At 44.3% G+C, this 15,521-nt stretch overlaps 1 protein-coding gene across 2 annotated transcripts in view; it reads left to right on the top strand.

Annotated features, from left to right (window-relative positions):
* The window catches only part of ADAMTS9 (ADAM metallopeptidase with thrombospondin type 1 motif 9), a 141,107-nt gene that overhangs the window by 34,352 nt on the left and 91,234 nt on the right, over positions 1 to 15,521 (top strand). For both annotated transcript variants that reach the window (XM_050957230.1, XM_050957229.1), the window contains exon 12: positions 8,133 to 8,278. In XM_050957230.1, coding sequence (XP_050813187.1) covers positions 8,133 to 8,278 — 146 coding nt within the window. The remainder of the gene's footprint in view (positions 1 to 8,132; positions 8,279 to 15,521) is intronic.

Here is a 15,521-nt window from a genome sequence, read left to right as displayed (position 1 = left end):
AAGTTAAAACAACAAGCTATCTCCCACTGACTTCGTTGGGACTGCTCTAGGGTGACCAGACAGCAAATGTGAAAAATTGGGATGGGGGAATAAGAGCATATATAAGAAAAAGACCCCAAAATTGGGATTGTCCCTATAAAATCTGGACATCTGGTCACCCTAGGCTGCTCAAAGTGGGTGGGCGGGCGGGAGCACTAATCCCAATAGTAACTATCTTCGTGGTCAGTCCTGGTAAAAATAGTGAGAAAACACAAGGCCCATAATGCGGAATCTGGAAGTAGCTCAGTCATACGAAGGTGAGCAGGGAGAAAGGCACCTTTGTAGATCTGGGCCTAAGTCTCAGTTTTAGTCTTCACTGCAATCCACAAAACTCGCGCTCGGCTGCCACCCAGTCCTGTAGGCGCCTCAACTTACTTGCATCCAAGTTTTCGGGGTAGAACTTCCCTGGGCCCTAAAGTTTCTGCCGCTGATCATGCACGTGGCTGCTTCCCTTCAGGCACCTGGATGGACGCCCAAGTCCCAGCGCAAGCCACAAAGCATGAAGCAATACGCAGAGGAGTACCTATCTCACCCCTGGGGCCCAGTCCAGTAGGGCTGCCTGCTCAGAGTTAACCTACTGGACTGGGTCCCCTTCAAAAGCTAGGAGGTGTTGGCGGTGATACCGTCTTAGCTGATTTTTTTTTTTTTTAGCCTAGTGATTAGAGCACTTACCTGGGTTCAATTCCCCCCCCCAGGCAGAGGGGAAGAAAAGATTTGAACAGGGATCTCCTACCTCTCAGGATCATGCCTAACTGCTGAGCTATGGGATAGTCTGATGTGGAGCTCTGTCTGTGTATAAACACTGGAGACTGGACTGTGGGCCCAGCTTACTGCTTTCTATCTGGGTGCCCGAACCCCTTGGCTTTAGAATCATCCCATCTGTTCGTGTTTATTGGGATAAAAATTAAAAACAAAATCCAGCAATGACAGTCACACTCCTAATGAATCACAGATGCAAAAAGAGACCATCCAAACCGCTTCAGCCCAAAATATGTGCCTGAAAATGAAGTCAGGCCAGTGCGCCCCCTACCTCCACCATCCCCCATTCCTCCAATCATTTGTTTTTCTTCTTTTTTTTTTTTCCCTCTGCCCTAGCCAGCAACTGAATAACTGCAGAAATTGTGGGAATCAGTCTTTCAGGTGCGGTGTTCTGAGCCCAAAGACGGGCCAAACAGCTGCTCTGCCACAGTAGCATAAAACCACTGTGTTAACAACACCCCCAGAGACTCAAAGGACATTCATGGCAAGTGCCTGCTCTTCCGCATGGAGGCAGATGCTGAAGCCTCTGGTGTCTGAAAAACATCTAAAGGCAATTGTCCATAAGTCTGGCCACGTGCCGGGGGGACCCTCTGTTTGTAAGCCAGCAAATCCGCAATGGGCATATTCTGTCTGCCTCTCCCTCCCTCCCAGTAATGCTTTCGCTATTTAGCCACAGTGGAACAGCTTCAACAGGAGAGACTGAGGGAGGACCCCCCCACATCAGACTAGCCCATAGCGCTCTCCTGGGAGACTCCTGTTCAAATCCTTTCTCCTTTTCTGCCTGAGGGGGGAGTTGAACCTGTGTCTTCCGCATCCCAGGTGAATGCTCTAACTAGTAGGCACCACTGCCGCTGCTTTGTGTGGAGTGAGGCACCTAACTCATTCTTGCAAGGAACGACTGAGATGCCTAAGTGTCCAGGAGAGCGTTCCCAGCTGTGGATCACTAGCATAGACAGGCCCAGACCAGGTTTAGGTGCCTATCCCCATAAGGCAATGGAGTTTGGGATACACTCCTCTCCTCAGCATCTCCCCTTGGCGGGTCCCTACCTAGCATGCTGGCTTTTTGCGGATCACACTCTAAGGTGCCTTTCTCTCCCCATTCATTGAATAGGGAGTCTGGGTACCCAGTTCAGGTTGTGTGGGTCGCATGGTTGTTCCTGTGATTTTTTTTTTCCTTCCTAAGCACCTAAAAATTAGGTGTCATGACTCCGAGCATCACAATGTCTTAGTCACGTTGTGGATCTGGGCCAAAGGGCCCACTAGAAAAGTGGGAGGAGGGAGCATCTCTGCGTTTTGGTCTAATTTACCCTTCCAAAGTTTGGATCAGCATAAAAATCCTCCCCTGTATTTTGCTGTGTCTTGCAAAACACTGATGTACAAAATCTGGAGTTAATTTCTTTGGAATGAGTAGCTATTTTAGTACTAAGCTATGATGTGGCCAGCAGCCCTGCATGCTCAGTAATGCTTGGCCTCAAGTTGCCTTATTTAAAATCTGTTATATATGGGTTGGCAGGGAAAATAAAGTGCCATTTTTTTTAATGGAAATCTCTTTAGAAATCAAAGGGCTTTCCTGTCCAAACTGAGCTAAAACAACTCGGATATCTTATCCTCCACCTTTAAATCTTATTCCTAAATCAAAGCTATTTATGTAACCGAGGAGTATTAACTTGCACATATTTTGAATATGAGAGCACTGAAGCCCACACCAAATTAAATCAAGTAATAATCCAACCTCTGTTTTTTGGCCTTTGCTAGGTGAATACTTGTGGTGATCATTTACTTTTGTTTCACAGTATCACTGCTTCACTGATTTTAAAATAAGCGATGCAAAAAAAAAGAGGCTGCTAATCTAGCGGTTTTAGAAACTATTTCAAAAAGCATAGAATAACAGCTATGGTTGCCTTTTTTTGCTACCGGTAGAGGCATAATCATGATTTTTGGTTTCTTGTTTAGGGCAGTGGGTAGTCGGATAGGCTATGCATGTGTGAAGTCTTGGTACACTTGTCTGCCTCCTGCCAATCTATTTAGTAGCAAGTCAACTGATGCCTGGGCTCTGGATTGGGTGAATTATCTAGGAGTCTCTTGGAGAGACAAAGGAAAGTAGACTCTGTTAGAATGCCTTCCTCCACCATCACCACCTCCCTTCGTGAATTTGTCTGTGTAAGTTATTTTGAAGTTGGTCCAGACAAAAACTGGATTAACAACAGCACTTCCATTCATTCCGTAAGACACAGGCCCATAGGAAAGAGAACTCTGGCAAGCACTGTATATTTTTCTGTTTTTTAATTCATGTGTTTCCAAAACATAAAAATAATATTTAAACATAGATGTATAACAAACAAACAAAAAGACATGAAAGTTACACAACTTGAATATTCACAGTATGTTTCCAAGAAACACAACTGTATTTCCTTAATTTAATCTTGCTGTTTATTAAAGTGGAACATCTTTCTCTCTCTCTCTTTCTTTCTTTCCTTAATGATGTGCTATTTATGACCACAAATCCTGAAATTCTGAACACAATCAATAGTGTAATTTCCTGGCAGAGTTCCGTGTCAGTAGCCATCAGATGTGAAGCTTGTAAGTCATGTCGAGCTCTGTTAGTTGCCTATATTCGTAAGTTATTCAGTCTGCTTCGCTGGGTCATCAGTGCCAAGCCTGTGTGTGGCTGGATACTTCACTGCCGAAGTCAACATTTCTGCAGGAAGTCTCTCCTCTGGAACGGCACTGTGATCTTGATGCCACGTGTCTCTTTCCTTTGACAGCTACTGACCCTGTGTGCCTCTGAAAACAACTAGGATAGGGCCCCATCCTGCAGTGCTTAAACTCTCGAAACGTCAGTGGCGGTGATGTATGCAGCAGATGGCAGGAATGGGCTCGCAATGGAGAAACAGACGTTGTAATACTTTTAAATAAAATAGGCTGTACTGCGGCAGGCTCTTATTAAACAATATGGCCCTTGGTAATCAAATGTGCAGAGGAAGGCAAACCCAGGGCATGCTGTAGACTAGAGGACAAGTGCATCTTCAAATGAATCCAGCAAATAGACCCCATCCTCAATGGGGAGCAGCTAGCCAAACGCAGCTAGGACCAACTTGCTTCATTAGCAAGGGGCAGGCAGGCGGCGCTGCAGGAAAGAGATTCCTCTTAAGCATGCGGAGAGAGCAGTGTTTATATAGGTTTAGCGTGGTAGCAGCTGACCCTGGTTGCATTTGTGAGCCCTTGGTGCCATACTAAACTAGCTCCCTTCAGAAACCTGACTATATTTCTCCAGTTCCACTCCTCATCCTGCACAGTTAGCCAGTGTGTGTGCAGTGTTCCTGCTAACGGAGAAAGATTTGGTCACACGTTTTTGCAGCGCATGGTGCGGGATGTGTGTGTGCAGGTGAGAGAGAAGACATGGAGTCATTCAGGGTGACTAAAAACCTGGCCAGGGACAGTGAGAGGGGAAATCTCTTTTCAGGCTTTTTCTTGAGATTTTACAGAGCTTTTCTATGGAGTTTTTACTGGATAATTCTGCAAAAATTGTTGGAACTACCCACAGGTTCTTTGTGGCGGTAGAGATCAGTCACAAATTAAATATGAAATGAACAGAGCCCAGCGTGCCAGAGAAACTTGAGTGCATCAGCAAATTCTGACTCCATTACCATGGAGACCATTCCGTTTCGGTTTCTTTTTGTGCCAGTCCAGCCTCAGCAGTAATCTAGCAATGTTTGTTGACACAGCATTAATTTGATAAATGGTTTGTGATTTGTCTAAATATTTGAGCAGTGCCACTTTAGTTACGGGTGTGTCAGCATTTTCATTGAGAGGCCTGTTTTATGATAGGCTTACAACTCCCCAGTTTAAAGGCCGTATCCAGCCACCATTGATGTTTAATGGGAGTTGGATTGGGCCCTACATTTTCTTTAGGTTTAACTTTGATTTCCCGGATGGTCAGAGCACAGAACAGGGAGGCAAGGATTCCTGGGATCTGTGGGCTTGTGCAAAGAGCTTTCCGTGCCTCGCTTTCCTCATCCACAAGCTAACTGGGTTGAGGCGGGATGTTCTAGGTTAAGGGTGGCCAACCCGTGTCTCCGGAGCCACATGTGGCTCTTCAGAAGTTAATATGCGGCTCCTTGTATAGGCACTGACTCTGGGGCTGGAGCTACAGGTGCCAACTTTCCAATGTGCCAGGGGAGTGCTCACTGCTCAACTCCTGGCTCTGCCCCAGGCTCTGCCCCCGCCTCCACTCCTTCCTCCTGGACCCTCCCCCTCCCCTAAGCCTGCCATGCCCTCACTTCCCCCCCCCCCCACCAGAGCCTCCTGCATGCCACAAAACAGCTGATGGGAAGGTGTGGGGGAAGGGGAAGGCGCTGATCTGTGGGGCTGCTGGTGGGCGGGAGTGAGGGGGAGGGAGAAACTGATGGGGGGCTGCTGATGTGTTACTGTGGCTCTTTGGCAATGTACATTGGTAAATTCTGGCTCCTTCTCAGGCTCAGGTTTGCCACCCCTGTTCTAGGTGAATTTGCTGGCCAGGGCTAGCCAGGAGGTCAGATTAAACAGTCAACAATAATCTGAGAAAAGGGAATGGTCACATTGCTTCTGCAACCTCATGGGGCTATTTATGAAGATTCCTGAGTTATTGTCTGCAAAGTATTTGTGTAAACTATTAGTATTTCTGTCATTAAACTCTCAATCCAAGTATGATCATTTTTATTATACACCTACAGTCTTTATTCCTGCATAATTATTACCTAACGGCCCTAGGCATAGATTGTGCTAGGCACTGCTCAGACAGCGAACAAACAGTGATTTCAGTAGGTTTTTGCTTTAGGAAAGTGCTCTGATTGTGCCTGAAATGTGATATAAAACTAACCAGCCATTTTTAAGGGGCAAAAAAAATTGCATCATAGTGATTTTGAAGGTACCAACATTCCCTGCTGTCTGAAATATGCATTCCCTGAAAACAGGCCCCATCTGTTAAGATGAAACCCCTTGCTGACTCCTTTATAAATGCCCAAAAACAGGGACCATCACTTTCTGAGAAGAATTTTGTGCCAAATCCGTGAGTTTCAAGAAGCTGTCGCGATGTCAGAGGAATAGTTGTACGTGTTGCAGTGGCTCTGAAAAATCCATGGATCTCAGACGAAGTTGATGGAGGGTGTTTGATTCATTTTTGGCCCCAAAGCAATTAAGCACCTGCGGGAAACCGATTGATTTCCCATGAATAGGGATTGACTGCTGAGCCAGAATCACATTTAACACTATTGCCAATAAAGTGGAATTTTTTTAAACATTCAAATACTTTAAGCACTCCCAAATAAGAAATGCATCGATCAGGCTATTAGTTTGCAATCTTTCAAACACTTATGAATGTGAATTGTTTTACATGAGTATCTGGGGGCTTGTCTACACTTATCAGGAGTTGGACACGTGGCGATCGATGCATCAGCGGTCAATTTAGCGGGTCTAGTGAAGACCTGCTAAATCACCATCGATGGCTCTCTGGTCAACTCCTGTCCTCCACCTGAACAAGACATGCAAGGGGAGTCAATGGGAGAGCGTCTCAGGTTGACATCGCGTAGCATGGACCCTGCGGTACGTAGCTGAAGTTGTGTAACTTAGATCGAGCTCCTCCCGTAGTGTAGACAAGGCCTGGGACTACTTGACTGAGTAAAGCTACTCACGTACATAAGTGTTTTCAGATTCAGGGCCCTATTTCATCCCACTCTTCTTAGATGTTGGAGCCTAGGTGATCTGCATCCATTATTCAGCCCCGCCCGCCCCCCAGTAGCCTTCGCTTTTGTTTCCTTTCCCATGCCCCCCACTGTAGGCTCTGGAGTGTTGTTTTTAATGTAAAAATAGGATGTAGCAAATAGCCACATTCATAGATTTGAAGTCCAGAAGGGATCATTATGATCCCTTTGTCTCACCCCTTGCATAGCACGGGCTGTAGAATTTGACCCAGTAGTTTCTGCAGGGGAGCATTTATTGGGCCCAGTAACTTGTGGCTGGATTAGACAGAGCACGTCTTTCGGAAAGACATCCCGTCTCCAGTGAACAGCACCAATTGTGGGAGGAATTTATCACTTCCCTGGGCGAGTTATGTCAGTGGTTAATTACCCTCCATGTGAAAAAGCACAGTAGAGTCCTGGTCCCCGAGTAGGGCTTCTAGGGGCTATGGCAACACAAAACTCACTAGGGGTGAAATCCTGGCCCCCTTGACGTTTCACCGTGGAATTCAGTGGATTTGACTCTGTTTCTCAGGCTGTGTCCACGCTAGAGAGGGTTTGCCATGCCCCTGTAGCTCTACCAGCAAACCCTCCTGAGGGAGACACAGCTTAGACCAGCAAAAGATGTACTTTTGCCAGGATCGCTTAGACCAGTTCCCTGGACAAAATAAACTGCTCCCACAAAAGGCTTTTTTTGCCAGTATAACTGCATCTGCTCTAGGGCTTTTGCTGGCACAGCTGTGTGGGTTAAGGGGAGTGATTTTGTTTTTCTCACACAGACCTGAGTTCGCTATGCCAACAAAACCTTTACATGGAAATAGGCCTGGGGAAGTAAAGGGATGTGGAAAAAGTGTTCTAGGGGGTGGAGAAACCCCACTTGTTTTTATTGCTCTACTTTTCTTATGTTTTCCTTACCTTTATTCTGGCAGTTTCTACAGTTCAGGAGATTTTTCTTTCTTTATATTCCTGATCATCTGTCTCTTTGTACTGATGCATTGTGGCTCTCAGCCTGTAGCCAGAAAATCAGATAAGTAGCTTTTTTTGAAAAGTCCTCGCTACGAGTGTTGCTTTACAGTTCAGGATCAGTAAACGGGGTATTTTTTGGCTGGTGCAGCCATTATCGTTTCTCTATAAATCACTCTTCTGGCCTCTGCAATCTGTCTGGTCTTCACCTTTTAAGGATGCAGAAGTTTTGGACCTGCTGCTTCACGCTAATCTCATGCAGAGCAGTATTACGCCCTGTGACTCGCTCTTATTGTTACTGAAGTCAGAAAGGCACGTACGCGTGTGCCTAAAGCGTAAGCTAAGCATGTCGTGGTTTCCTGAGTTGGGACCTGTGTGTTTCACCCTTGATTTCGGTGAGGGCAGGATGAGACGCCGGGGATTTTAAGCACTCTAGCGTTTAAAAATGTTTTCCCAAGTTTTTCAGCCAGTGTGATGAACAGTAAGTTAAGGCTTCTTTTGTAACATGTTCCTTTCCTTGTGAATGTAGCTATTGAGAAAAGGCAGACAAATGAACATGGGCTGAAAACCGAGGGGGAAATTTGTTTGCTGTCCTCTAAAACGTCAATATTCTGTAATGGAAAAGAGTCGTTCTGTGATGCTCTCTTTTGTGTACAGCACTGCAAGTTTGGCGTGTGTGTCCCCAAGGAGCGAGAGGTGCCGGTAACTGATGGAGCGTGGGGATCGTGGAGTCCCTTTGGAAGCTGTTCAAGAACCTGTGGTGGTGGCATAAAAACTGCGGTTCGAGAATGCAACAGGCCTGAGTGAGTACAATAGCACTGACAAACCTGCTGCTGTTCTTGATAAACAAATGGCTTGAGTGGTGACATTGACGCTGGATTGAGGGCCCAAACTGAGCAAATACTGATTGGGCCACCCAGATCTAAATATTTAAAGAGCGATGGTGAGCTGCTCAAAAGCATTGGCCTGACTCTGCTCCAAATGTCCTTGGAACTCTGAGTTTTAAGATACCAACCAAATGTCCATCTAGGACTACTGTATGAATCAAGTTCCTTCCACAAACACTTCATTTAGCCCCTTTATGCTTTTACACATGAGCTGGCACAGACTAGACAAGCTCTATGGAAATCTGTACCCTGTTTTTTTTTTTAAAGGCATTTAAAGATATTTATCATAAACATGTCAAGCAAACTCTTGTGCCCTTTGAAATCATAGGGAATGTGGCCATTGACTTCAATAGGATCAATACGTGACCTGTAGGATGTTAGCAGCCGGTTTGAAAATAATCCATTTAATGCAGTGACTGGGTGGGTTTTTGCCTTACTGCCTGCACTCTGTCACTGTGAGTGTGGAGGAGAGGAAGGGACCATTTCGGGCTCTGATTTGGAGTGGGCAGAGGTGGCTGAGGGCAGGAGAGAGTGTTCTGCTGAGTTGGCCAAAAACACGAATTTAAAAAGTAATTTAAAGTAAGAGTCGAGTGAGCACTTGAAGGCAGGAATCATTCCACTTTCTTGCAGGTAGTGTCAGAAAGGTTATTGCCAAGGAAATTGGCATTAGCAGTGGGTCTGTGTCAGTTTCTGCATTACTCTGCAAAACCTGCTATCAGCTCTTTGAAGTCTGTGGTAGATGAGTGTTAATTGAGGAAGGGAGGTTTAGACCAGGGACACTGACATTAGAGTGATACATGGAGATCGCTCCGTTTGCTTGAGCAAATGTCACTGTAAAGGAAAGGCTGAGGGCAAGGGAATTGGACGTTGACAAGTTCGTTAAAATAATGCTGAGCATAATGCCAGAAACACAAGCATCAGAGCGTTCTCACTCCAGACGGCCTCCACCAGTTTTGCAACAACCGAGCAATGCAGAAACTGGATGGTTCTTCACAGATAAAATATAATTCCACGTGTGCAAAGGATCGCACAAAGTAGTCATCCAGCCAAACATTCAGACATTTTTGGTGAAATACATTCCTGGTGATATGGAGCAGTAGGCAGCTGGATGGATAGATTCTCTGGTAAGAAGCCTCCTGGACCTCAAGCCTCGCCCCATCCGTTCTACCTCCTTCTGGAATTCAGAAGTGAAATTGTGTGTATTTGTATTTCCTAAGAAACGTTGTAGGGTGGCATTTTCAAAAGCACCTAAGTGAGTTAGGTGACAACGCCCATTGAAAATCTGGATGCTTAACAACCTAATGCATTTTTGAAAACCCCACCCAGAGTGCAGTCAGTTGTGCTTATTTTCCTTGATTTCTGTCAAGAGCATTATAACCGGCATTGTCCTCACCTGGAACCCACCATGAAGTCTCCACAGAGTTGTTGTTGGTTTTTTTTGGTCTTAGACTGGCCCAAATATGTTTTACAGTGACTTTGTTTTGCCATTTAAATGTGATGATATGATGTGGGCTGCAAGGACCTTCGTTCTCCTCATGAGATTTTTGTGATGTGCCCTTGAGTGGTACAAGTGAATAAAGTTAGAAAGAAAGAACCAACCTTTGCATATCCTCTCTCCCCCGCTTTTCAAAACATTCTTTTCTAAAATATCAACTAGAACTAGTCTAGCTGAAAAGCAGTTTTATTCCCAAATGTTTGGACTCTGTTATGACCCCTGATGAAAACAAAAACAAACAACCCCAGTTTCTGAAGTCTGATCCAAATGACTTTTTATTTGCCCTGGTATATTAAAAAAAAAAAAAGACTTCACATTTTTAAGCAGCCTTTTTTTATATGAGCATGCAAGTTGGCGCCTTGTGTGCCAATGAAACAGTCTATTAGACTGGCTGAGTGAAGATCCTCTCCAATCCAATGTTTAAAGTGGAAAAAGCCCACTAAATCTTAGCTGGAGTACAGCTACTGCCTCTGTCTATAATGTGTTTTGACACCTACATGGCTGAGCACTTTATAGAACAGTAGGAAGCTGTAAGCCTACGACAGGCAAGCAGACTGTGTTTTGACATGCACTCAGAGGAATGTATTAGCTGACCAGACCCTTCACCTGGGAAATCCAGCAGGGTGATAAAGCTAAAGCCAACTGCTGCAGCATATCACGGATAGTATCTGGTCATTGTGTCGAAGAAAGGCACAGTTGTAGTGACAGCAGAAGAAAACATAGCTGTTAGATCATCAGCACAGGGAGCCCCGTTTGTAGGAAAGGCTGTTTGGATGTCTGTGGTTCTAATCGGATCTGCATTTCTGGTTTGTCACAAGAGTAGCTACATGTGTTGAAAACTGGCTGAGTTGACACATAAGCATATCTACAAATAAATGTTTTGAACCGCTTAACTGCCGAGCTGCTGGCAGTACGGTTAGCTGGTAATAGAGCTACAAGTTAAAATACTTCGGAGCCTTTCCCCGTTGAAATGTGTTCAGCCTTTTTTTGGTAAAGGGGTGGTCAGATCTGTCAGAGTCGGGTTTTCAAAACGTGGCCTCTGTTGGTGTGCATGCCATCTCTTTCCACATTTCTGGGCAGTCTCACTTGAGTACAAAACTCCACTTCATACACCTGCGCAAACCCCATCATTTGCCTGCACAAGTGATTGGGCGCACAGAGTTTGGGGCATTGAACTGCATGCCGGTAAAGACCGAAGACCTGGCCCTCATGCGTCAGGTTTTGATGCTTGTAAAATGGAAGTCTAGCCCTATAGTGAAATATTTGGTCAGGAAGATGGTGTGCGGGCAACACTTGGCTTGAAACATGCAACACTAAAATGATCAATCCCGTTAGAGCAAAACATTGTGGGTGTTTCTGTATATTACCTCTGTTTGTGTGCCCGTTTGCAAATGCAGTGACCTGGACACATATAATAGAATTTGCATGCTCAGAACCCCTTTTGTGTATGCACCATCAAGTGTTGCACATGTAAATTATGTCACTTGTGCCCACAAAGGTGTTGCATATACATAAGTGGACTTGGTATAATAACTTGGGACAGTGGGGTTGTGTCCAGCTCTCCTGAAGCAGAACACAATCACTCTGATGCCTTGAGAGCTACATGTGAAAAATAATAAAGCTTTGTATTTACATAGGGTGCATTATATAGTCAAAACAAGTCAGCGTGGGAGCACAGATGAGAACCCAGGTCTGTCTCCTAGTTTGATTTAATAGGCCACATACTGAAATGGAAGGATCTTTGAATCTCTAGCAGGGATTTAGCTGTGAGTGTGTGGAGCAAGGTTGGAAGGGAAATGTTGCTAGACTGGAGAAACAGTCCACAACAGAAGTTACCTGCTAGTACAGATGCTTCAGAAATGGTAGGGTTATGCATAGGATGAGCAGGTTTGTATGCATGAATTACTTCATTTCCCGTCACCTGCCACTTGTTGATGGCTGTCCATAAAAAGTATTCGACCGTGCTGGTTGAGAATGGTTAACACGCCAGTATTTCTTCATGACATTAAAAATGTCACATGTTATTGGTGAAAATCAGTGCCTGAAAATATTTTATATGAAGCTGATTTCTTGGTCAGGGTCAGGGTTAGCCATCTCAGTTTTACCAGGCTCTGTTAAAGTTTTTGAAGTATGTCTCAAAAATTATTAGAGTGGTTTGGGGCTAGTTTGGAAAAAAAAAATCAGTGTAAGTGTGTTTAAGCCTCAAATACTAGCAGAAGGGAAAATGAATAGCAAAGTTACAAAGCTGACAGCCAGCTCATGGTGAGTTTTAGCATTCTTTGTTTTATGGTAGGTTCTTGTATGCAGTATATTATCTCTAATCTCAAATATCATGTCTGGAAAATGTAATTGCATAGAGGTCTAATTATATCGGAGGTGGGTGTTGAAGTGGTTAGTATTTATATATGACAAGAATCCTGCATGTTCTTGTTTACTACCTTAATATGAAAAATACAGCTTCTGTTAATGATATCTGTTATAATGGGAGCATTATGCTTCAAAGTATCATAGCTGCAATGTATTTCTCTCTTTAAAACATAAGCCTGTAGAGGTTTGCATAATTTAAGGCCATCATGAAATTGTAGTACAGCGTTTGCAATGTAAATGGAAAATATTTTCAAACTGAGACTAATTCTTGTGTCATAAGAATCCTGTGAAACCTACACTGGATTATTTTTGTTTTAAGAAGATCTGTAATGTTCACCTAAGAATGAAAAGTCTCAGTGCTAATAATTAATCTATTATTCTGATCTATGTTCTCATGCAAGCACTCAACCTCAGGTGTTACTGATTGAAGGTTGGAAGCAAATTTGATGTGCTGCTGGGTTTATTGCAGATCAGCACAAAAACCATGACCATTCAAGCTGAAATTCCTGACAATATTTTTAAATTTAAAATACTTTTGACTAAAATAACATCAAAAATTTGTAATTCCAAAAATTTTGACCTGTTCTAGTTCAAATTCATGTTCCCAGATGACGTTCAGTGGTGTCAGGTCACGTTGCCTGGGTTTCTGTTGGAGTTTGCTGTAGCATGTTGGATTACGCAGATGACCAAATGCCTCTTGTGCATGATGGGTATGTGTTTACAACAACTAGAGCCCCGCTCTTATTTCCTGGTTTAAGATAAATGTGTCCAATCCTATATGGATCTAAATTGTGGTAACTCCATTGATGTCAATGGAGCCACGCAATTTACAAAAGTAGAGGATCTGTCCCAGTTCTGAGTGCCTCTTATTTCTCTTTCCAAAGAATTATGCTGTAAGATGGTCAATATGGCCCTGTCTAGCTACCTGCTTTGAGGGCTGGGTTCTCACTTAGACTTTATGCCTGCATAAGCGAGTAAGGGACCTCTCCTGAGGCATCTACATGGGAGTACGCGCCACTACTCATCTGCTCACTTCCTACCCAAAGCAGGGATAAAGAACGGTTGGACCCATAATTAGCTGAGCCAACGTGGGAGTGGGAAGTGAGAAAATGTCACTGATGCTTGTAGCCAGCAGTAGATTACAACTCCTTGGAAACAGGATAGAGAAGATAGTTCCTCTGAAATGTGTTTCCGGGCTTGTCTAAGTGTACTGCCTTAGCTAAAGGGTTGATTTTAAATTGATTTACTTACCCAGTGCAAAAGGCTGGGTGAACACTATATTACATTGATGTAAATTGCAGTTCTATTGATTTGAGCTTCAAGTGATTAAGAACAAGGTTAAGCCAAACCAATATAAGCCAATTTTAAGCATCACCCTTTGCAAAGAATTGTGCCGAAAGCCAGAATCTAGTTCTCTCTATCTGAAGAAGAATTAAGCGATCTACGTTACAACCACCTTCATTTCACTGAGGAGAGGCAATCACTGACAGGCAAAATGGTGCCTTTTTAGCTATCGATGCATTGTATTTCTTTTGTGGTAGTTGGTTGAGATGAAATGCCTGCCTGCCTAATCTATCTAAAAATACGCCATACATGTGTTAACAATGGTATGTAGAGATGAGTAGAACAACCCATAATCTCTTCTTCAGTGACCCAGGGAAGGGAATGGAGTATCTGATATGTGATATGCTGATCAATATTGTCTCGTTGTTCCCTTATACTTCCCTGTCAGCCTGTCTATAACTATGTGTTTATTGTCTCTTGTCTAATCCTTAGATTGGGGCGGGCATTGTCTTTCTTCTTCTGTGTATGTACAGCACCAAGCACAGTAGAGTCCTGGTCCATGCCCTGGACTCCTAGGCACTCCAGTAATACAAATAAATAATAATAATGGTCGGTTATTGACTCATCTTAAAAGGGAGCGTGAAAGTGAGTAATAAGTAGTAGCGAGGCAGTGTTGACTGGGAGGCATTGGATTTGGAGGCAGGCAACCTGGTGTCCATATCTGCTCTGCCAGTGACCTGCTAAGAAAGTGCATTTGCCTTTCCGTGCCTCAGTTTCCCTCTCTGTATAATAGATATTACTGGGACTGCTTCCACTGATGAAGTATTTTGAGATCTGCAGAAGAAAAACACTATATGCGAGCTAAATATTATTGCTATAAATGCGGGAAGATGTATTTTTAGTGGTAGGCTGCATGTTGTCATGCTAGTCATAGAAGATCTTCTGACATTTGCACAATTTATTTTTGTTTCACTTTCTTGTATTGTGGCTCATTAGGGAAATCTCAGAATGTATCTGAATTTGGAAAGTTTCCCTTGCAATTTGTTTTGTTCATAGGCATCCTGAATGGGAAGCAGATGCTTCTGTCATTTTAGGGGGAGGGGTTTTTTGAGACGTAAATGGACACCAAGCTCCAGTCTACACTCAGTCTCCCATTTATAGTTTTACAAATCTTCCCCTGAGATTGTGTCACACTGCCCTCTGCAGGATAGAACGTTTCAGCCCCAGCCACCATTTATCGACTTGGAATGTTCTTGCCCTGTTATGGGCTGGTCTAAAAAGAGTGTAGTAAATGCAAAGAGGTGAGTTAATGGAGACTGGTGGCTGATATTTTCCATGCCCAAAAGTTATGAGGCAAGTTAACTCGGCCCCTGTGTGCGCATGTTCTGTTCTGCATCACTTCTGGCTTATGGATACTATTTTTCATGAGTCACCTAAACTGGCTCCTCCCAGATTTCATTCAAAGTGTCGTATCTTTCCTTCAGTAACATCAGGAAATAAAGGAGAGCTGCAGCGACATTTGATTGTGTTATCAACCAAATAAACCCACATTGGAATGAGTGATCTGACAGTTCTACTCTTAAATCTAATTTTTCACCTTTTGGAGCTTTAATATTAAATTGCAGCTGTAGACAGTGGCTAGAACAAACTGCAAGCAGATAAACCACTGGGCCAACAGGGCCCGTGCCCGGGGGCCCTGAAAAATAGGCATCCCCGCAGCTGACCCGCTCCGCTCACGGCACTCCTGGCGAGGAGCGGGATCCAGGCACGGGGGCTGCCCAGCTCCACCCACCCAGCGCTCCTGCCAGGGAGCAGGGGAAGCCCCTGAGCCCCAACTTTGCTCCCCGGTAGGAGTTTGGGAGGAGGCAGAGGGGGGACTGCAGGCAGAAGGGGTGGGGAGGGGCCCCCACTTGCTCTGGCCCAGGGCCCCACAAAAGCTTAATCTGCCAATGGGCTCTTTCCAGTGTCCTGTTATTTTGTTGTTGTTTGTTTATATGATCATGGTGCCTAGGA

Source organism: Gopherus flavomarginatus, chromosome 6 (assembly GCF_025201925.1).
Source record: "Gopherus flavomarginatus isolate rGopFla2 chromosome 6, rGopFla2.mat.asm, whole genome shotgun sequence".
Lineage (NCBI taxonomy): Eukaryota > Metazoa > Chordata > Testudines > Testudinidae > Gopherus > Gopherus flavomarginatus.
The sequence above is the reverse complement of the archived record's forward strand: the minus strand, read 5'-3'. Positions and strand labels throughout refer to the sequence as shown.